Source organism: Xenopus laevis, chromosome 2L (assembly GCF_017654675.1).
Source record: "Xenopus laevis strain J_2021 chromosome 2L, Xenopus_laevis_v10.1, whole genome shotgun sequence".
NCBI lineage: Eukaryota > Metazoa > Chordata > Amphibia > Anura > Pipidae > Xenopus > Xenopus laevis.
The window spans coordinates 52,140,399-52,165,006 of record NC_054373.1 but is presented as its reverse complement, the minus strand read 5'-3'; the positions used below and the strand labels follow the sequence as shown (position 1 = coordinate 52,165,006).

The following is a 24,608-nucleotide window of genomic DNA, read 5'->3' as shown; positions in this document are numbered from 1 at the left end:
ATTGCAGGTAATGCAAAAGACTGCAGCATAGCACCAGTAGGAAGAATCTTGTTGTTTTTGGTCCTAGTCTATACAAAGATATACCATAACATTATAAACTTAAAACTGTAAAATCAAGGATTCCAATTTTCAGGAACTCTTGCCACCACTTCCGTCCAACAAAGCCCAGTATCAATGAATCAAAATGTGGTAACAAAAAGGTCCGATGCAGAATTTAACTGCAAAACATTGTAGTGCTTTTAATTACACATACCATTGATGATTGTTCATAGATTTTAGGGATTCAAGAACACTGGATCTAAGTACAATCTGCCCATTTCAGTTCAGTATAATCAACATTTTTTAAATGCATAATATCTGTGCATCTATTTCATAGGGAAAAAAAAACATCCACACTTGCCGAGTAATGGCCTTGCTGCAGAAAACTTTTTTTTTTTTCCTGAGATTAGTTGCTTAATGTCCCGTGAGTTTATGTTGTGGTTCAGGTTTGGCTTCCCTGTGACTCACCCAGCTGCTGTTTATATGTGCATAGGGATGTGGCACACTCTGTTCTGTATCATGTCTGTCTTGACCAAGAAGATCTGGTACGCTCTATAACTAGATGAGCATGTATTGCTTTTGTTTGTTCTATCATGTCTTGCTTGTTGTGGCATTCAGAGATGGTTCTATTTTTACATATAATAAATGGCTCTGTGAAATCTCATTAAGGTGCTGTTGTCCCCGGTTTAGTATTTCCCACTTCTGCAGTTTGCAGGTTCCTGTTCACTATATGTTGCCTCTCTCCATCCTCTACTCTTTTGCAAAAGGGTCTTCCTTACTGGGACACAATGCTGGCCAAAATGCAGATGCACCAATCACATACTGTCCGGACTGCACAGTATTTTAGCTGCCAGCTTCAACCTCTTCTACATCATGTTGGTTTATGACCTTCTGCACATTTGTTGATGGTAATGGCTTCATTAACTTTGAATAAAAAGTACCTAGTGCAGACACTCCAGTGATAATCAACACTAAGGGGCCAATTCACTAACTTCGAGTGAAGGATTCAAAGTAAAAAAACGTCGAATTTCGAAGTGTTTTTTTGGGCTACTTCGACCACCAAATGGGCTACTTCGACCTTCGACTATGACTTCAAATCAAAGGATTCGAACTAAAAATCGTTGACTATTCGACCATTCGATAGTCGAAGTATTGTCTCTTTAAGAAAAAACTTGACCCCCTAGTTCGCCATCTAAAACCTACCGAACCCAATGTTAGGCTATGGGGAAGGTCCCCATAGGCTTGCCTAAGTTTTTTTTGGTCGAAGGATAATCCTTCGATCGTTGGATTGAAATCCTTCGTATCGAACGATTATTCCTTTGATCGTTCGATCGCAGTTTTTACGCTAAAATCCTTCGACTTCAATTTTCGAAGTCGAAGGATATAAAATTCCCAGTTGAATATCGAGGGTTAATTAACCCTCGATATTCGACCCTTGGTGATCCAAGATCCAGCTCTGCACAGGGGTGTAACAGAGGAAGCAGACCCTGTGACTGCATGGGCGCCAGTAAGTATAAGAGGCCCTAATTAATGATCCATTTTAATATATATTGATAAAACAAGACAACCTCTGGATATTTTTGGAGACTCTTAAATGATTTGCTGTGGGGTCCAGTAACATCTAGTTTCACCACTGGTTCAATACTTTAGAGTTTTTACATTATAGTTGTCCAATTCCAGAGCCCATGCTCTGTTTTGAATAATGTAATTTAGATTTTATTTCTTCTTACTCATCAGCACAATACCAGGCATTATTGTAGCCGTATGAGATAAACAGTGTGTATGTTTATCTATATAAAGTGCTAATTTTACATGCAGCGCTGTACAGTAGTGCAGAGGGAACAAACACTGTATGCATTTTAGTTTATTGCAATTACAAATATTACATGACACTGGAGGGTAAACATGGCATTAAAACAGTTTCATTGTTTGTTTTATTTTGTTTTTGAATAATTTAGACTCTTTTTCAGGTTCACCATGGACATATCACTGATGGCAAGTCGACAGTTATTGTTACTGAGAAAGTTTGCTGGCGCTGCTAGTGCTTTAGTTTTTATTGAGGAATACTGTGTATACTGTTTAGATCATATGTCTAACAACTGGGAGTGTATGGCTAAGGGCATTAATTACCTATTTCAACCATCTATTCCATCTGGTTCATCATGTGCTCAAACAAGCCTCTGCGCTTTTAGTTAAATGGCAGGTTACTATCACTAATTCACCAATTTGGATATTTCAGCACCTAAAACAATTTACGATAAATCATTTTTTATTCATTTTTAATTATATGCCTTTCTGTTCTCTAACTTAGAATTTAAAAGGATGCAATCATCCTATAATTTCCACATTTTATATATGTATTCCCATGTGAAGGAACATATCATCCAATACTTGCCAGATACAATATGTTAGTAAAGTTATATATTGTATATAGTTATAGCAAAAAGGCCCTTTGGGTTTTAAACAGGGAAGGGAAATCCTATATGACCATTCATATTTTTCCTTTTGTAAGCTGTAACAAAGCAGCAGTACTGTAGTGCTTTATGGATGAAATCTAGAATTCTATATGAAACCCACAAAATCAGTGTGGGATTTATAGTAAAAGTGATTCAGATAAGAAAGCTTAGCAAAGTGAAATAAATAATTGCACAAAGGATTTAAGGTTATGGAGCTATAAGTGGTACAGGCATGGGACCTGGGTTTTTCCAGATGATGGATATTGCCATAATTTGGATCTTCATACCATAAGTCTACTAGAAAATCATGTAAACACTAATTAAACCCAGTAGGCTGGTTTTGCTTCCAATGGGAATTAATTATATCATAGTGGGAATCCAAAAGGAAATATTTTTTGGATTATTTGTATAAAATGGAGTCTATGGAGACAGCCTTGTTTCCAGATAATGGATCCCATACCTGTATATTTTTAAGTAGCCCAAAGTATAAAAACAAGCTATTTTTAAAACACTGTGTCCCTTGAAACTGCCTTCTGGAATTCTTTAAGAGTTTATTATATATTATCGCTAGGCATTTAGGATCATTAATTCTTTTTATAATTTTTAAAAAAAAATTTTAGCTCTGTTGTGGTGCACTGAATAATAATATACATTTCAAATTTCCATTAAATTAAATTGGGTGTGTTCAAATTTTGGCAAGATGTCCTAGATGGGGTGCCAGATTTCCTCACCCTCTTGCCAAACGGAATTATGTCATTCCTGTATCTTTGTACTTCTTTAAGTACTTTCTCTTAGGTTTTTCTCCTTGGATAAGTCATGTGATTTACTGCCTGTAATAAGGGACACTGAGGGTGTTATTTACTTTATTTTTGGATATTTACTAGTATTTATAGAGGCTTTATTATTATTTTTATTAGGTGTTGATTTATAATATCATGGTTGGAGTGCATATACATGTATGGGACTTGTTATCCAGAATGTCCGGGACCTGGGGTTTTCCGGATAACGGAGCTTTCCATAATTTGGATCTTCATACCTTAAGTCTACTAGAAAATCATGTAAACATTAAATAAAACCAATAGGCTGTTTTTTGTTTTGTTTTTCATTTTAAGGCTTAATTATATCTTAGTTAGGATCAAGTACAAGGTACTGTTTAATTAATACAGAGAAAAAGGAAATCATTTTTAAAAAGTTGGATTATTTGATTATAATGGAGTCTATGGGAGACTGCATTTGTTTGCATAATTCGGAGATTTTTGGATAACGGGTTTCCAGATAACGGATCCCATACCTGTATAGCTCTTCCAGCTACATTATGCTGGTTTTATTGTAGTTGTAATGTACTTCTTCAATAGGGATTTTACTCATTAAAACTACTCCTATCCATGGGTGGAGACCTTTATCCTGACGAAGCCCTGCATGAAGGCTTTCTTTTATGTTCAGTGTCACCTAGAAGCACAGGAAAAGGTTAACTTCTTTGGCACTATATTATTTAGCCAGATATCACTAGCTGTTAGCTAGAGTAGAAACTTCCAAAGCAGTCTGAGTTTTGGTCTATGATCCCATAAACTACGTTGTCCCATTAAATAAATTACCTTATGACCCATCATTTCCTTAATTCTCATACATAATGCTATAGCTATTAATATTAATATCTCTCTCTCTCTCTCTATATCTATATCTATATCTATTTTGCCCGGTATGCAGAAATGTTACAATTATTCGCTGCTCCAAGTGAAGGAGATGTTAAATGAAGGTGATGTATGAAAATATAAAAAAGCAAGGATCACTACAGACCTGTCATGTTTTGGTTCAATGCAGAAAGCAACATGTTAATGCTCAAGGTGATCCTGGCCTCCTCCAGGTGTATTAGACAACGCCCATTATTAACTGTTCTTCTTTCTAAGGCGTGGGTCTGCTCATTTATATGAAACTTCAAATTTGCTGGATCCTTGGTTAGGAACCACACCTTTGTTATTAAAGGGGAAGATCACCTTAAATTAACCTTTAGATGTCATTAATTAAAAAAATGCCGACTTCCTCTCATTAAATACAAATACATATTTCTATTTGGAATAACTAAAGTTAAAAGTAAAGTTTAAATATAATTCCTTTTAAATTAGACTTTTTACAGCATTTTTGATACAAAGTGACTAAGAAGTATGTATTCTGTATACAAAACCCATGATTATCTTAAAATAAAAACTAGTGCCAGCATAAAACACCTCCACTTGGTGCCAGCCTATCACTCTCTCTTGGTCAACACCTTCACTCTGTGAGCAAAGGTGATACACTGCCATCTAATATTTAAGTGATGTGATTATATATAAAGGACAAAGTATAATAATAATTATACTTTTGCTTATTTTACAATGGTGAGAGATCCAATAGCATTTCCCTCTTTCAATATTAGTAAGCCTAAGGCTGGAGGAGGCAAGCAAGCAACTTATTGCCCACAGGATATTCCTTTGCTACTATAGCTCCAGTGCTTGCTATTAGGGGGACAGAAAATATATTTGGCTCTAAAGTGTCGTTTCTGTAATAACCAGGCCGAACTGGCAATCTGTGGGTTCTGGCAGGTGACTCGTGCCGCTGCTGCTTGTGCCCTCCTCCTCCCTCCACCCCTCTAGCACTCCCCCCCCCCTCTGTAGAGTGTCAGACTGGGACACCAAGGGCCCACCCAAAAAGCATAGACCAGGGGCCCACCAAGAAAATTTAGACCAGGGGTCCACTCTTAGTACTATTACTCTTCCTCTTCTCGCTCAACCTCTGTTCTCCTAGTCTCTTTAGTTATACATACTATAATCTATTATTCCATCTATTTAGCCTCTTTGTTCTCATAGAAATAGGGAATGGCCATGAAATAAGTCAAATGTTTAGCAGCATGAGGGCCCCTGACACCTGGGCCCACCGGGACTTTTCCTGGTATCCCTGTGGGCCAGTCCGACACTGCCTCTGTCACTCACTAACCCTCCCTCCTCTGGCCTTCCCCTTCGTTACTGTGTCTTGTGTTCTTTTGGCAATTGTGCACTCACGCATGTGCACAGTAGCAAGTGCGCGCACACGGGGAGGGGTATCCATATATCATTTTCTAATAGACTTGAAATATGATATGAAGATCCAAATTATGGAAAGATCCATTATCGGGAAAACCCCAGCTCCCGAGCATTCTGGATAACGGGTCCCACAACTGTATTTTGAAAATGCAACAGCTTGTTTTATACAGCTGAATAAAATATATCACAGAAATGGCTCTATACAGTGGAACACAATTATTAGTCTCCCACAGATCCCTCTGGAATGCAATATGGCAAGTGTTTGTGACTAACTGATGCAACTGCTAGGTAACCACCTCCTTGTAGAATACAGAACAACACAGCTGGAACTTGTACGTCGGTTATCTGCATTGGACGTAGTGTGCCAATCTTCTGTTATCTAACAGCAAGTTACCAAAAGCAGCTATCAATATAGGAGTAGTAATTAAAGGGCTGTCAATTTGGGGAATGTGGGGGTAGTATTGTACTCGGATCACCCCTTGCCACCGTTGTAGCTGCCTAACCTGTTGCAAGCGATGCACAAAAATTGTAACAAGCCTCAGCTGTTCTTTGGTCCTCATGCTCCTTTCTAAATTGCTCAGTATACTGGTTAAACAAGGGGGAGGGTTATAGAAGGCTGTAGTCCAGATGGAGTTTGTGAGCATCAAAGGTGCACAAAGTAAACACAACCCCATTATCCTGTTGAAAATCTGGAATATATGGCATTTTATGGTGCAATCAGCAAATTCCATGACTCATTATGAACAGGCTTCATAGAGTATTTCCTTGGTAAACCGATTAGGATGAATGTTCATAGGAAGTCGTCATGAATAAACGAGTGAGCAGGATGCAAAGGAATGCTATGTTTAACCAAGATAAACCGAGGCTGATGGGAAAATGAAACAGAAGTTGCAAAATGTGTTGATAGTGTTATCAAATACCATTGTAATTTATTGCAGATGATAAAGTTTGAGGCCGTACTAATATAATGAAATATAAGCTTATGTTATTTCTCTGTGTAGCAACAGCTTACCTATAAAATTAAAACAATTTGCAGCATGTGACAAATTCTGTGTACACTTCATGTGCTCATCGGTTATTGCCATGTGCAGGGGTTTGGTTTGGTATTCAGCAGAATCCGTACACTAGGATTTGGCAGAGAATAATCTTGGGCATGATGAGTGATGTGCATAAATGTGCTGGAAACATAAATAAAGGATAAAAAAAACTCTCTTGTTCTATTGTTCACTGTTAAGATATTCTGAGTAATGTAATGTAATGAGGAAAATCTGAAAATGAGTTCACACAGCTTAGTGTTATACTGCACATGCTCACTCAGCTGTATAGTGCTCAGGCTCATTTTTGACTAGCAGTGCAGCGATGGGATCCGTTATCCGCAAACCCATTATCCAGAAAGCTCAGAATTATGAGAAGACCATCTCCCATAGACTCCATTTTAATAAATAATTTACATTTTTTTTTAAATCATTTCCTTTTTCATCACAATGAGACAACAAAACCTTGTACTGGATTCCATCTAAGATATAATTAATCCTTATTGGAGGCACAACAATACTATGGGTTTAATGAATGTTTAAATATCAAATCCTCCACTAAACCAAACCAGAACTGTAACACATTAAGATCTAAGCAAAACCCCTCAAAACTGCATCATCAGAAATACGTTTGTCACCATGATTTGTCTACCGACATGAGTAAAGATCTGAAATTTGTTCACCAAGTCATTTAGTATTTGGCTGAATCATGAACACTGGCCTCCCTTGCCCTTTACCCCCTTAGCAGACTATCACTGTCTTTTCAGAAAACAAATCTTGGTGTGAAAAGGTCTTCCTCTGTATAAGCCCTGATAAGAAGTACAGAACCTCCTGATCACTAGCTGAGTTGACTTACTTAGCATATCACCTTAACTTTAAGGGTTGGGGCAGATTGGGGGAGATTTAGTCGCCTGGCGACTAATCGCCTCTACTTTTGGCGACAATCTCCCCGAACTACCTTCTGTCTGCTTGAATGAAGAATCGCCTGCTCTAATGCGCACAAGGAAACTTCGGGCGACTTCATTGAAGCAGACGGAAGGAAGTACAGGGAGATTGTCGCCATGCAGAAGAGGCGATTAGTCGCCAGGCGAATTTGCCCATCTGCCCCGACCCTTATGTTGCAGGTTTTGCCCACTGAATTCTACAAAGTATTTTAATAGATTTCTGTATCATTTTGTTACTTGTATTTCAGGAGTGACAGGGAAGGGAATTTGTGGAATGAAGTTTAGTCTGTACAGAGTATCTGCTATCTAGATGCAAATAGTATAGTTGTCAAAATAAACAGCTATTGTTCATTTGCCCGGCAACAAATTGACTCTTCTAACATTCCCGCCAGCTAGAATCTAAATCGCAGCTGGATGGCACTCGAATCGCTTCGTTTTCCGAAGTTACCTCAAAAGGAAACTTCGGGCGACTTCGGAAAACAAAGCTTTCTGTGTGCCATCCCACCAGTTATTTAGATTCTAGCCAACGGGAAGGCAGTTAGGGGAGATTAGTCCCACGAAGAAGAGGCGATTTGTCGTCGGGCGACTGAATCTCCACTTGTGTCTCTGCCCTAAGATTTACATGTAAAGATTCTTTATAGTTTTTTTATTATAGCATCAAGTCATAAAGCTTGTGCCTATTATAGTAAACACATAGCAGCCAATGAGATATTTGCCTGAAAATTTGTTAGCATAATGCTGTTTATTTAGTAAAGGGTTTTAACAAGTTGACTCCAAATTGCTGAAGTTCAAGTTTTCATAGAAAATTTACTAAGTGATACCAGACACCACGAAACAAAACACAATGTTTCAGGTATGTGGGTTCTCAAGTGCTACTAATAGGAAAGTGGTCCTCCTATTATAGGATTACAGACATATTGCCACCTAGTGTGCAGAGCACATAAACATCAGTTCCATTAAAGGGTTGTGTTTAAGTGTTTTAGTTTGACATAGTCTATGATAGTGAAGTAACCATTGTCCATAGTATGTGTATCATATTATTATATAATACATAAAAGCTATGAATATCCTGTAAATTATATATTTATAAAAGGTGCTGAGGGATGTAATCGATTATAATCGGAGCTTAATGATGTCATTTCTGTGGCATGACCCACTCAAACTTGTTTCTTATAATAAATAAATTACCCCCTCTTGCAAAATATTAGATTATATTAGAAGTCACCTCAGAGTTCCATGATATTTATTATATGGGCATGGAACTCCTTGGTAACTTATAATATCCTTATAGTTTACAATATTGGGTACTTTATTTACTGTATAATTCATCCTATCTAGAGACACTTGACTTAGTGTACTGAGGATAATCACGATCCTGCTTGTTGGAACCATCCTCTCCACCAGAATCTGCAAAATAAAACAATAGGATAATTTTGTTATAAATAACAACTAAAGGACAGTATTTCAATTAACCCTTTTGGTGCTGCGGTCTCCATAGTCATGATCCAGTTTAGTCTGGGTTGGTTGTCCCAGTCACCAATTGGTACCTGCTCAAAAACGTGCCATCTTAATTATCTTAAACTATGTTTATATTCCCTAAAGTGCTTTAAGATGTTTGAGTTTTGAAGTCTGCCTTATAAAGCCCAACGCCCCCCAGGGGATTTCAGTAAATAAATCATATTTTGGGACAAATGTGCTATATCTTATAATGTTATATTGTGTCCTCTAGACAAATTTGTCACTTTTGAGCATCTGATTATGCCATTGCGGTCTTTTCATGCCAAACACAGAAATGTGCCTTTTAAAGGGGGGCGTACCCCATAGTGCCCCTAGTGCAGCCTGTGTCTGCCCACTTCCCTTCCCCTTGAGTGTGCACATGCTCACACTTTTTACTCTGTCCGTACTGGAACTTTGCACACGGAGATTTAGAGAATTGTCAAAACCTCCCACGTGCCCCCAGTATGTGTGGCAATTAGGGAATAGACACAGTTGGGTGGCATGACTAAAATTGTGCAGCCTTTGTGGCCTTCCCACCAATCCGCCTGGGGGTACAGATGCAGCCACTTTGGTTTGTCTGTTTGACACAGAATAACTAAACACAGATATCCCATTTATCTCATTTAACACAGAAAACTGTGACACAACATCCCATCTAATTAAAGCATTCACCATTGTGAACAATGGTGCTTTGGTATGCTAATGAAAAGGTTAAATGCATTAAATGAGTTAAGATAACTTTAGATAACACAGTTTCTTCAATTAACTCTGAGTCATGACGCATTTAACTCACAAATCCAAGTGGCTTCATCTGTACCTTACTATCTATGTAAATTCACTATTCTGCAGAACTGCCTGGTATTTACAGATGATCTGCTTTCCCATTCTAGAATGAGTTTCAAATGTTTCAATGTGAAAATTCACGAAAGTCAAATGTGCATTAATCTTTAAGAAACTCCAATCTCAAAAATGCAATTGATTAAAAATCCCATTCTACTAATCATTTTCAATGCATCAACCAGAAGAAACTTTGAAAGAAATCAAAAAAACAAATCTCTTATATTTTGCCTTGGACAACTCTCATTGACTTCTACATGAATTCATCAGCTTTTGATGCTGATTTACATTTGAGATTTACACCACACTAAAAGTTAATATGAATTCCCCCTTTTTATTGTAACCCGAATTAATTATTAAATGGTATTCTGTAATTACGATATTTTTTCACCAATAGAACAGTCTATGAGTCCCTCCTCTTAAATGTCTATTTATTTTTTATTATTTTTTGGTCTTTCCTCAGATATGCCCTCGTCATATTCGTTTTTAGAGGATTCTGGGAGTGCAACTTTGAAAGCTCGCCCTGGGCCTCGCATCAGACCTCTTCTTCCAGTCTCTAATAATGTAAGTTATTTTTTACTGTTTATTATTATTTATGATTAGGGCAGCACAGTGGATCAGTGGTCAGCACTTCTGTCTTTCAGTGCTGTACCTTTGAGTTTGATTATGGACTATTTGCAAGGACAAAGCTTCTGTGTGTGAATGTTCCTCTAGTGTTTCTGCTTTGCTTAGTGCGATTTTATATGAGGGGGTGGGGGTAATCCATATCTCTGTACATACAGCCATCTTAAATATACTATTACTCCCGAGCAACGCCAGGTCTGTGTCATATCTACTTTTCATTATACTTCAACAGACCACAGTCCGATAGGACTGGGGTGTGTAATAAGCAAGGTAGGGTGCAAATTGGGTTAGTCATTAGACAGCAAGGCCACCACTGGGATATCCTGACTGTAACTGGGAACAACGTAAGCTTCAACATGGAGCTGGCCACTGCTTCTGTATAAGTTATAGCAAAGGGAATGTTGTGCTCACTTCTAACTTTTAGTAGTTTGCTACTAACAGTGTCAGACTGGCCCGGTGGGACACCGGGAAAAAACCCGGTGGGCCCCGCCGGGCCAGACCCCCTCTACCAATATTAAAATTGAAAAAAAAAAAAAAAAGTGTTCGCATGCGCACCGAGCAACGGCACTCGCGCATGGCGGCGTTCTTGCGTGCACACCGAGCGGCGCATTCGCACAGTCACACCGAGCTTAGCGTGTCGCAGTAGGGGGGCGGGGGGCCGAAGGGGGGCCCTGGACCAGCAGTCCCGATGGGCCCCGGGCCCCCCAGTCCGACCCTAGCTACTAACTCACTATAGCCCATATACTTTTTGAACGCTCTGGTTGATGTTTTTAGATGAAACTTTGATTTTATGTATTCATAATAAAGGTTTTAATATTTTCCAGAATACTGGAAGCCTGTGCAGTAAACTCTCTTTATTCGGTCTGGTGGTAACCTGTTGGTAACACTAAATTTAATATAACACGAATTCAGATGCACAACAATTTCTAACCAACTTAATGTCCGTGTATGGTGCATAGGTGTTTTACTTATTTTATAATATTTACAAGGAGTCTGCGTGTTCTACCAATATCTGTGTGGGTTTTCACACACTCCCAACATATGAACAAGTTATGCTCCTGACATATGGACAAGTTACTTGGCTCCTGACCATTAGTGTGTGGCATAAGAGTTTCCGTATGCTGTGTCACTTGCCTTTTGTTTCTTTAGTAATTCTCCTTGTTTAACAAGAAGATCTGGAAGCTACATAGTGCAAGGGCACTAGTTTTCATTTTACTAGGAACCATTTTAAACAGCCACAAATCAGGAGCAGAAGACTGATACCCTCAGGGGCATTGAACTAAAGTTTAACTCCAAATACCAACTTACTGTTTCTGTTGCTTAGTTCACATGAGTGGTATGGTCATTTTGAATTTCTGCACTGCATGCTTATATTTAGGATGGGAGAGATTAATTTATTAAAAAACTACAACAATTCTGCTTTCCTAGTCAAGTTGTTGCAGTGAACTAATTTAGTGCAGTTCAGACAAGAAGTAAAATAAAGATTAATTTAGTGATTTTAGAATATATATGTGTGTATTGGCTACAGTACCTGTGTGCAATTTAAGTAGACACTACATATTTTTCAGTAAAAACTGATTTCTAATATTGTTACAAGTTTGTGTGCAACTACCTCATGTGGCGCAATCCTAAGGCTGCTGCCAAACCAGACAGATTCTCAGCCTGAGGATAAACACATACCAGCGGGAGATTCCGTCCCCATGGTCCTATCAGCTTTCTGATGTACCTGCATCAGGAGACACTGCATTCATGCCAGGATTTGTGATGCCACAAAGTCCCGTGTCTAGGACAGCAGAGAGCTGGGGGTGGCCTGCTGGCCACATCTGAACTGAGGCCTGGGTAGGAGATTTTGACAGTTATTTGAATCTCCTGCTGGCCCAGTCCCCAATGCCAGCAAACTGGGAGCTGCGAAGGTGAAGGAGATGAGCAGTGGGGCGGTCGTGAGAGGGCCAGGCCAGGTACCAGCGGAGAGGGTCAGGTACCAGCGGAGAGGGTCAGGTACCAGCGGAGAGGGTCAGGTACCAGCGGAGAGGGTCAGGTACCAGCGGAGAGGGTCAGGTACCAGCGGAGAGGGTCAGGTACCAGCGGAGAGGGTCAGGTACCAGCTGGGGGAGGTTCAGGTACCAGAGAGGTTAGAGTATGAGGGGGGTGGGTGGTGCAAGGGGTCTAGGGGTGCACAGTTTTTAAATTTGGCGCTGACTGCCATCAAGTATGCATTTTTGAAACAAAATCTGCTCCGTGTGCCTGTACCCAGGCCAATACTTGGGTGTAGGCACATCAGGAGTGTAGCGCCAGATTCTCATCCTTCATTTATCCACAGTTTGAGAATCTGCCTGGTTTGGCAGTAGCTTAAGTAAGTCCAGAACTGTGGCCTGTTAGTACTGGTGGTCTATCTTTCAATCATCTCCACAATCATCTAAATATCCATAACCTTCTATTAACTTATATGCTAAAAATACTTGAGGATTTTCCTGTTACTATTCTCTCTTGTATCTGCCATGGCTACCTGTTCCATAAGAGAATTTCATGGAATCTTTATAAAAATAACCTTTTCTGCACCCAACAGGTAAACCTCCTTTCTTCTAATTGCAAGCTATGCCCTTATGTCTACTGGAAAGCTTTATTTGTAAATCCCTATCCACTTGATTTTATGGTCCCTATGTAGCTTTTGGCCTTTGACCTCTTCTACCTTTTTGTTAGAAATGGCAGGTTAGACCGAAACAGGGCTCGTTTACAAAGGGCAACTGCGGTTCCTATACTGGTATGTGTCAACAGATATGGCTAGGGTTGCCAACTGGCCGGTAAAAAGGATGGTTAATCCCAATGTTATTAATAGGGAAAAAAGATAAATATATAGGAAAGCTGTTTTTTTTGTTCCATAAAAGGTGGCAACCCTAGATATGGCACACTTGCAATGACAGTGTAACTCTGGGGGAAAACTGCTGTACTGTTGTGGGTAAAGAAAACATGGGGACTTGTGCCAGAAATTGTACTTGTGATGGTAAATGAGCCCTGTAGTGTTTTTTGCACTGTAATAAATACCATTGGCAGCAAAGTACTCACTCTCAGCTCTCCTCTTTCTTTGTTTTCTGTCTGATATACATGGAGTATTACTTTAGATGCCATATCTGGTATCATGTTCTTTTTGAAGGTTGCATTTTGTTCTTGCTCTGTATGTATTGTATGTTGGCAGATAAGTTCACTTATGCATATATGAAAGTACACATTCTAAAAGTGCCCTTTGTATACTGCTGAGTAAACAGACTGCTAAGGAATCTGACCTTTTGAAACGTTCTTTTATTCAAGGTATGTAAGTGTCTGTGGCTGTTACACAGATCATTGCCTTTGAAAATCCGTCAAAACGTCAAATCTTTAAGCTGTGTGATTAGCATTGAAGAGGAGAAGAGATAAATATAGCGTGGGAGAATTGTATTACTGTAATTCTTATTTAATCGTATTTCTAATTGACCAAATGTTTCACATTTTTCCAAATGGAATTTTTTCTTTTGTCTTACCCAATCTTGGGTATATATGCTAGTTACCAAACCTAAACATGAACTATATAATTAACTGAATGCAAATAGGTAAGTGGCCATGTTTATCCTTCATTGATAAATAGTCTTTTCTAGGTGTCCCATCTAAACTGTAACAAAAAAAAGAGGTTTCAAAAATTGTAACCATCTCTGGGGTCAGTTAACACGTCAGTCTTTTGAACCACTGAGAAAGTGTTGAGTGACAAGAGACGTGCGGAATGTGAGACTTTACAAGTGACTATAAATAGGGTACAAACAAACATATTTGCACAGTAAAATGATCACAGTAGACAGAAGAACAGCACGCTAAAGCCAACCTATTGTACACTTTTAGTAGTCTTCTGCAAAGTGGATATACTGCGTTTTAACATCTCTCTTCCTAATCTCTAATGATTCATAACGTGTACCCAGGGCTTGTAATATAGGATATATCAACTATTGTTTGGATTTGTAGCTCTAATTGCTCCTGAGTGTAGCTTGCAGAATGTCTAGGCCTATTTTAGCTAGTAATGATCATTATCTTCAGGCAGTCTGGTGATATTTACAAAATAATCAGTTATCCAAAAACCCATTAACCAGTTAGCTCCGAATTACAAGAAGGTCATCTCCCATTGACTCCATTTTAATCAAATAATTCAAAATTTTAAAAGTGATTTCCCTTTTCTCTGTAACAATAAAACCAAACCTTGTATTTGATCCCAACTAAGGTTTAATTTGGCAAAACAATCCTACTGAGTTTATTTAATGTTTAAATTATTTTTGTCACTAGACTTAGCGATGCGCAATTTGTTGGCGCTATATAGATACATGTTAATAATAATAATAATAGACTGATGGGGTTATTTACTAAAATCTGAATATCTCATAAAAAAAGCTTGACCAAGCTCCCATGCCCAATCTTGCCTTATTTATTAATAAAGTAACTCAAATAAATTGGATCTAAAAAAACCCTGATAAGATTTTGCGAAAACCCGACTTGCATGCTTTTTTTACTTTTTTTCCTGAATTGCTTGATTTTTTTGGGGGTTTTGCATGAAAACCCTGAATTTCGATTTTAATGGATTAAAGGGCTAAACCCAGCGCAGACCAAGATATCTTCAAATTAAGATAGGGATATCTCCCATTGACATCAACAGGTCTGAGATGGCGGATTTTCGGATTCGGGCTTTTTGCAGCATCGGGGTATAGTAAATCTTGAAAAATTTGTGTTTTTGCCCCAAAAAGCCAGACCAGATAAATTCGAGTTTAGTAAATAACCCCCCTTAAAGTTTGAAGAGCCAAATGAAGGAAAGATCCCTTATCTGGAAAACTACATATCCCGAGCATTCTGATCACATGTCCCATACCTGTATATGCTGTAAGCAGACTTTTCCATAGAAGAAACGCCATAGAGGATGGAAGAGACATTTTAATTGTGGTTTGTGAAGGCTGGTAAGATCAGTAATACAGTTTGCAAAATAAATTGTTGCTATTTTTTATAAAACCATTTTGGATTTCCAAAAGTTTATTTTAGGGCTTTTGCTTCTCCCCTCAATCAATCCCAACTTTGGGTATGTTCAACGGAACTGCATAATACAGATACCAGATGAGTTAAAGAGGGAGTCATGAAATCTTCCTAGAGCTGTATTTATATATAGGTGCCTGAGGGTCTGTGCCTAGTGCTGCAGCTTTTGGCGGGCAACCTATATAATTGAATAATTATATATAAGTCCTAGGGCTCAACGATTGGATCATAATGGATCCAATACGGGTGGTCGGATCGCTGGACCGCATACACAAATACATGCGACCAGATCCGATGGGATTTTTTAACCTGCCCAATCGAGATCTGAACGACTTCTGGCCAGATATCGATGGGGAAGCCCGACGGATGGCCCCACACAAGGGCCAATAAGCTGCCGACTTGGTTTGTCGGCAGCTTTTATTGGCCTGTGTATGGGGGCCTTAAGAATAAGGCGGATAACTTTGATGTTGTAGAGATGCAATTTAGAGACTAAAAGCTTGACGGAAATTATGTAAAAGTTCTGTAAAGTACAGCAGAATGTCAGCCCTATAGAACTCAAGAATAATTACAATAACAGTGTAGCTGCCAATTAAAGGTTGAAGAAGCAAGAATTTAAGTGGAAAAGGAGAAACACTATCTGCCAGCCAGCCAACAAAATAATATGATTCACTTGAAGAAGAGAAATATGCCTGTATACATAATATTTACTTAGTGCAAACCATTTTTCCTTTGCATAACATTGTTGGAGATGGTACAAGGTCTCTCCTGTTAACACTCTGCCTGCTGCCAGCACCACTCACCAAAACACTGAGATTAACTCTATGATTTCCCTGTTTATCTCTAAACTGAGCCTGACTCAATGGTGAAACAGTCACTCCTTCCTAAGGGGGTAGATTGGGGAACAGTTTTGATAAAACAGTTTTGGGGGAATGTAATAAAAGTCACATCTTGCAATGTAACACTCTTCCTTAAACTGTTATTGGATTGCGAATTTTAATTACGCATTGCCCACTTTTAAGAAGTGCTTGAAGGCGTCGTAATCTTTTGCGATTTTTGGCGATTTTTTTAACCATGCCCTTTTTGTGGCCACCCCCCCTAATTACCATGTTAATTTTACAAAATTTCTCAGGTAATAAAAGTTTGAACATATTTCTGTGTTTTTTTTTTTTCAGTTGTTACAGTTTTGCTAATGAAGGTGAATTGCCCTTTAACCCGTGAGTCTAACTTTTTCCAAGGGACCTGTTATCTTATATTGTTACAATTACTTATTTGCTTATCCAGATTGCTTATCTAGATACATTCGAACTGTTACAAATGTATCTTATCTTCTGTTGTGGCTGTTCTGGGCTCTCTGCCAAAAGCCAATTAAGTTAGAAATATTGTATCTTTTTCTGGCTGTTCAGTGCAGAGAAAATCGGGACTTTCCAGTACTAATGAGGGATTGTCCTTTTAAAAACAGTACAGTTGGGAGGTATGCTATCGGATATTTTTACCCGAGAACCACCTGGGTCTAAATATTTAAAGAACCTTTAAGGAATGCTCCACTTGATAATGCCTTGATTGCTTGAATGTCTTCTTGAACAGGCTAAATATTATAAAATATATTGACTAGTGATGAGCGTAAAAATTCGCCATAGTTAGATTTGTGTCGTACTTTTGAGTTTGGCATAACTGCGTCAAAACATTATTTTGCGACAATTTTGCTCATCAAAAAAATGCTGTGCCAAAAAACACCCATTGACTTTAATGTATTTGGACAAAAAAGTCGCGTTAAGGATAAAAACTCTTTGACTTTAATGCATTTGGAGCAAAAAATATTGTCACAGAATTTTTATTTTTTTGATGCCCATTGACTTCAATGCGTTTTTTCGTTGTTTTTGTGAATGTTTCAGCGAAACGGGACAAAATCTATTGACCCTGCACCCCATTTTCGTTTTTTACATTAGAATGCAGGCATTTTATGGTGTGTGTGTGTGTGTGTGTGTGTAGGTATATTATTAAGTGTCTATTTATGAACATGATGCTGCTCAGTTAAACAGTGACAGAATGGTAGGGTGGGGCTGCATTAAACATAGGGTAAATATTTGAAGATGTTTGTGCTTTTGGGTTTTATTAGCGCACTAACAGGGGAATGTAATAAAAGTCGCAAAGAGCAAAACAATTCGCACCAATAAGACTAAAAATCCACATCTCGCAATGTAATATTGTTCCTTAAACTGTTATTGCATTGCGAATTTTAATTGCGCATTGCGACTTTTAATTGCGCATTGCGAATTTTAATTGCGCACTCATAAGAAGAGCTTGAAGGTGTCGTAATCTTGTGGAGCAAACATAACGACTTTTATATAAGTTTTATTACATTGACTGCGCATTGGCGCAAACTATAAAATTCGCACACGGTCTTTCACTGTCGGAAGTGGTCGCTAAACAGTTTCCGGGCTCGCAAAAGCTATATTAAATTCGCACAAAGCAAAATTTGTTCGTGCAAAGGCATAACTTTTCGCATTGCGAATAGTTTTTCCGTTAGCGATTTTTATTACATTCCCCCGTTAAGATTGCATTGACATTTGGCTGCTACATATCGTAAGAGAGAATTCCTGTATATTTTTACAATTGACATTAATAAAAAAAATTGTTAGTTTTCATTAACATTTAATTGTAAGTATTTACCATATCATATGGTTTCTGACCCCCCCCCCCATGACTGGCTTCAAGCACATTCCACGGTTCTTCCTCATTTAGTATTAAGAAAGATCCTGTTTCAGGACCCTGGTCCTTGAGGGAAAAAGTGTTCATGTGAGACGTCTCTGCCTGGGATATTAGCAGAACATTTTCTGATGTCTGGCTCACCCATATTCCCCATAAAACACTGGCTCATTGCTTTAGGTCAATGAGAGGTAATTATACAGGTTTTAATTGCTGCAATTGGTTGTGAGCCGCAGGAACAAAACAAAAGTCTAGGCACCATATTGGGAGTGCAGCATCGATGTGGCTGCTCAACTTTGCTTTAGAAGTGTCCCGCACTGGGCTGGCTGTCTGGATACTGAAGATGGCACACGCCATGGGAATTCTCACTTCTGGCTGTTCGCTTACTCACTCAAGATAACAAAGGGCAGCAGACCTGGCAATGGGAATGTCTAATGGCACTACCAGGGCTCCTGAGTTGTGTCTGTGCCACAAAAAATGATTCAGTGTGTTATGCTAGAATACTTTGAAAGTTTGTCCGTGTGCCAGTGCATTGGACCCCTGGCTGGTGTTGAGAACAATCTAAAAGATTTCAGGTCAGTGTGGGGGATATTAGCTTGCTTGGCCCCCTTCAGTCTTGCGTTATGAGGGTAGGGTAAGATGGGAACTGAAAAACGCCCTTCAGATGAGTGATGAAACGTTTAAAGAAACAAACAGATAAACTCAAAGTCCAGTTGCTTTTGACTTAATTCTAATAGATGTTGATAACTGCAAAATTCCACGTAACACTTTTTTCTGTCCTCTGTCTGAGAATAAGAAGCTTAGAGTTGTTTCTGGTAGTTTTGAGTACATGCTCCCAGCCTGCACTTCTGCTTTCAAATGCCTTTGATGCCTTTGATGCAGTTCTGTGTACACTCATTGGTACATGTCTGTGCACTATTCATTTAAGGGCTGCACACCAGCTTTAAAATGATACCAAAGTTATACACTTTTTTTATTTTACATGTACAGTCTCTGCTTATCATTGCAGCTATTCTAAATGGATGAAATATTTGCCTGATCTCTGCGAGGAGTCAGTGACAGAAACCTTCTGTAATTCTGCTAGGGACAGATTATTCAATATAAATAATAATGGGTAGCGATAAATATAGCAATTTCTTTGCTATGGTTTTCCCACTTAAGAAGAAATAACTTCTGCCACACATGCCCCTGCCATAGATGTATATATAATGTGTGTGGGCCTGAGAATGTGAGATTATAGGGTGCCATGCTGCCAGTGTTTCCTGGATACCCTTGTGCAATGGGCAACTCCCAGCAGATCACCTTACCCTCTGGGGAATCCTTAAGTTCTTGAGGTACAGTTAAGCCAGGAGAAAAGTGGCAGCAGTCCAAGGGTTGTTTTTTTTTTTTTTAAACTTATTTATTAAACAATTGGCAGAAGATCTTTATCACAGCATAGAATCTTCAGGTACATAAAGGCAAACCATGCAAAACCTTCACACATTGAAATATGCCAAATAGGTCCCCAAGGTGAACTAAACCCTAAAAATGAATATGGCTAAAACTGCAATGTTTTATATACTGAACTTATTGCACCAGCCTAAAGTTTCAGCTTCTCAATAGCAGCAATGATCCAGGACTTAAAGCTAGTCACAGGGGGTCACCATCTTGGAAAGTGTCTGAGACACTCACATGCTCAGTGGGCTCTGAGCAGCTGTTGAGAAGCTAAACATAGGGGTCTTCGCAAATTATCAAGCAGAAAATAAGGTTTGTCTGTAATATAAGCTGATGCTACAAGGCTGATTATTACATTCTGATGCTAGTTGCACTGGTTTCTGTGCTGCCATGTAGTAATTATCTGTATTAATTACTAATCAGCCTTATATTGTGACATTTCTATTCTATATGTACTGTATATTGTGAGTGGGTCCCTAAGCTTAATAAGTGACAGCAGCACAGAGCATGTGCATAAATCAGCAAAAAAGAAGATTGGGAGCTACTGGGGCATCTTTAGAGGCACAGATCTTCCCTGCTAAATAGCTGTGGTTGGCTTTCCTTGTCCTTTAAGTGGGTAATGCAGGGGATTTTTTTCCCATTGAAAAGATCACCATACCAGAGGCCACCCCTTTAGACTAGAGAAAAATAACTTTCATTTGAAGCAACGTAGGGGGTTCTTCACAGTCAGGACAGTGAGGTTGTGGAATTCACTGCCGGGTGATGTTGTGATGGCTGATTCAGTTAATGCCTTTAAGAATGGCTTGGATGATTTCTTGGACACACATAATATTATAGGCTTTTGTGATACTAAACGCTATAATTAATATAGATATTGGTATACAGGTATGAGTCCTGTTATCCAGACTGCTAGGGACCTGGGGCTTTCCGGATAATGGATCTTTTAATAATTTGGATCTTCATTCCTTTAAATGTACTAGAAAATCATGCAAACATTAAATAAATCCAATAAGCTACTTGATCCCAACTAAGATATAATTAATCCTTATTGGAATCAAGTACAAGCTACTGTTTTATTATTACAGAGAAAAAGGAAATCCATTTGGATTAAATGGAGTGTGTGAGATGGCCTTTCCATAATTTGGAGCTTTCTGGATGGCAGGTTTCCAGATAACTGATCCCATACCTGTGTATAGTTTGTGTGTAGGTATATGTGCTAGGTTTCATTTAGGGGGGTTAAACTTTATGGACGTTGGTCTTTTTCAACTCAATTTAACTATAACCAATGGCAGCTGCATACTAGTTGCTATACTAAATATGCTTGTTTTTGGAGATGTAATAGGTAGAACAATGTTTTGCATACACAATAATAAAGATCTGGCTTTACTGTTTAACTAAAATTAATAACATTCTATTTATAAATACCTTGCAATTTTCATCTTTAGTTTACAGTAGCCTTGGCAGAAATTTAAACCAATGAAATTTGCCAATTATTCTTTAAAAGAGATGAGATGAAACGACTATCTCACTTTTCGAATACTTGTCTTTGGAAGCAGTGACCAGAGATGGCACCATATTGTATTGTAAAAACTGGGGATACTGATCATGTCACGGTTTGCTCTGCACAGTAGTGATCTTGAGTAACTTTGAGCAGACCCAGGCTAGGGAAAAGCTTGTTTGATGAAAAGCCTTCAAAGTTGTCAGAGGAATTTCCCATCTTGATTTATGTTAGAAGTGTTATGACACACACATGCTCAGTGGGCTCTGAGCAGTTTTTGAGAAGCTACTGTAAACTTAGAGGTTGTCACAACTCGCCAAGAAGACAGGTTTGCCTGTCATAGAAGCTGATGCTACAGGACTGATTATTAAATTCTGATGTTAATTGCACTGGTATACAACTGACATGTAAGGAGAATTGGAATTACTAACCTTGTATTTGTATATTGTGCGTTGGCCCTAAACTCAATTAAAGGAGAAGGAAAGTCATCCTGCACTTGGGGGTGCAAAATGTCAGGCATCCCAAGTGATTGTATTGACTTAAGGTGGCCATACACTATTAGATCCGCTCGTTTGGCAGGTCATCAAATGAGCGGATCTTAACATGATATGCCCACTAATGGCTGGGTGATATCAGGTTAATCCTAACGAGCATCCCTAGGGTCAAACTATTGGATTACTAGGCTGCGATTGGGTGCAGATAGGTTGCAGGACTGCACCCACTAGCCAGTGTGGTATCTGCCCGATTCTTGGCCTGACATCGATCAGGGAGCCCCCACACACAGACAGAAACTGTCTAAATGACCGATATCGGCATCTTTAATCTGCCTGTGTATGGCCACCTTTATCTGAAACCCTGGGCTGATGCTCCTATCAGCAGAAAACTGCACCGGCCCGGGGGTTATACCAGTGAGCACCATGGATAGATCCACTTCTGGCTTCTTCTTGCTTCAAATTTCCCGGGGCAGACGCATGCATGGTAGAATAGTTCTCCTTTAAACTATTTCAATGTTTTGTCATATTTTGAGTAGTTTATTAATCTATTATTTATCAGAAAAGTAACCAGAAAACAAATCTGCCAAGTCTTTTTGTTTGGGTCTGGTTTGGACCTTGAAATGGAGTCTTAGCCAATTTTGAGACTACAAACCAGCTCCTTATCTTTTGATGCAAACCGGTTATACCCTCTGTTTGCTTTTTGGCCACAGATTGTTTTACAGGGAAGGAGCAAATGTTCTGAAATGGTGAAGCTGGCAAGATTTACATCTTAAGCAAACACTTTCAGGAAAATGAGTTCAGGAAATATTTGATTCTTATTTACACACTTATCTGTGTCCCTCTTGACTCAGGTGAAAAGCTAGGTGTTTTCATGGCAGGAAAATTGCTTAAACTGTGCTATAGGTATCAAAAGCTCATCCTTAAATCTTTAGCTCTGCAGCACATATTTGTCCTAATGTACTCTTATAGAAGCAATATTAATAAATGGCATTATATTTATATATATATTATATAGACATAACTTTATAGCAACTCAAAAGAAATGCTTTTAGCTTTTACTTGACAAATTTTTTCTTGTGATTGTTTGCATTTATTTCTTTGATAAATAGCAATTCTTCCAGGTTTGCATTCGCATTTTGGTAAATAAAAAAAAAAATCAAACTTGTTTTGATCTGTCACAAAGTGTATAATTAGAATTTATGTTACAGGTATGGCATCCATTATCCAGAAACCTTCGAATTATGGGATGGCTGTCTCCAATATACTCTATTGTAATCAACTAATTTACATTTTTTTTTCCTTAATAATAAAACAGTACATTGTATTTGACCCCAACTAGGATATAATTAATTCTCATTGGAGGCAAAACTATCTTTTGGGTTTATTGTTTTTTTAGTAGATTTAAGGTATGGAGATATCAATTAGAGAAATTACAGAATTATCCGGAAAATCCCAGGTCCCAAGCATTCTGGATAACAGGTCCCATAGCTGCATTTCTATTTGTGTCTCTTTGCAAAGAAGCAACTTATAGTTTTGCACCATTTGGGGCATATTTATTAAGGGTCGAATTTCGAATCTGAAAAACTTTGAAATTCAAAAAGACCAAATGAAATTAAGTTGTTTTTTTTTTTGCCCAAATAGGTCAGTTTTCGATCAAATAGGTCCGTATTCGGCCGAATCCATATCGTACCAATCCAAGTAATAGTGCATTTGATCAAATTTGATTCGAAATTTTTCCCCCCAAAAAAATTTAGTTTTTTCAAAGTCCACCAATTGACTCCAAATAGGTTCAAATAGATGGCGAATGGTTGAAGTCGAATTTTTAAGACAGTACGTGATAAATTTTAATTTTTTTTTTCAAATTTGAATCGAATTTGGACTATTCTGTTATTTTTTAATTCAATAATTAACCTCGACCTTTGATAAATCTGCTCCTAAGTATCATCGTTATTTTATTCCTGCTGAACCTTTCTGAATGTGAGTAAGTCAAGGTTTTGGAAGGCCCAACAGTCATATTGCATTACTGAATTGTACACTGCAGAAAAGGTGATACTTAACCATTTATATTGCAAAAACTATAAAAGAAAAAGAAAATCGCTAGACATACTTGGGAATCTAGCAAGGTCTTATTGGAATTATTGATATCAATACATTCAGAGACACTATGTAAGGTTCCAAATCATAGTTTTGCTGTGTTCTATATCTGTGGAGAGAATGTAAATACATAAAAAAAACGATATATTTGACATCTGTAGTAGTGATGTGCAGGTCAGCACCTGCTTCCAGGGGTCCTTTTATAGACCCACGCCGCCCCACTAATGACATCACAACGACGTCACAAAAGGGGCGGGGTGAGCAGACACGAGACTATAAAACCGGAACCCGGAAGTCGGATGCCGGCATTTGAAGGTAGTGGGCAGGGAGAGCAGGAGAAGAGCTCAACCCGCACCTGCCCGCCACCCGCAAGGAGCACTGCGAGGTCGACCCGAACCCGCCCTACCCACGGATCCCGCGGGTATCAGGTCGGCCGTACATCACTAATCTGTAGACCCAAATGTCTTATTGCAGGGTATACACACTATGATGCCTGTATATAGCTACAAATCAAATCCAAATAAAACTGTACTCGGTTGTGAAAAAAAAGAAACACGGCTTGCTCACAAATAGTTGTGTATATATGTATGTGTACATGTATGTATGTATTTTTTTTTTAATGAGGTGTCTTATATTTTTTTTCTATTCCAGAGCATGGCAGTACCCACACCTTCTGTGCCAGGTGGGTTTGCAGAGCACCTTCCAATTGGTAAGACATGTTGGTTTATAAATAATAATGATGATGATAATACCAGCTTTTTATATAAAAATGTAATTCATGTGCAATATGTGTTGATAGTTTGACTAAAATATAGCAATTAAAAGGGAAAAAATAATGCAGTTTTGAACTCTATCTAT

The 24,608-nt window shown here is 38.5% G+C and overlaps 1 protein-coding gene across 2 annotated transcripts in view; it reads left to right on the top strand.

The window, feature by feature from the left end:
• LOC108708048 (uncharacterized protein C6orf132) overlaps positions 1 to 24,608 on the top strand; it is a 41,039-nt gene that overhangs the window by 6,493 nt on the left and 9,938 nt on the right. The window contains exons 2-3 of one of the 2 annotated variants that reach the window (XM_018246333.2): positions 10,327 to 10,427; positions 24,402 to 24,432. In XM_018246333.2, coding sequence (XP_018101822.1) covers positions 10,327 to 10,427; positions 24,402 to 24,432 — 132 coding nt within the window. Of the gene's footprint in view, positions 1 to 10,326; positions 10,428 to 24,401; positions 24,460 to 24,608 lie in introns of both variants that reach the window. The other variant, XM_018246332.2, reaches the window with a different exon arrangement.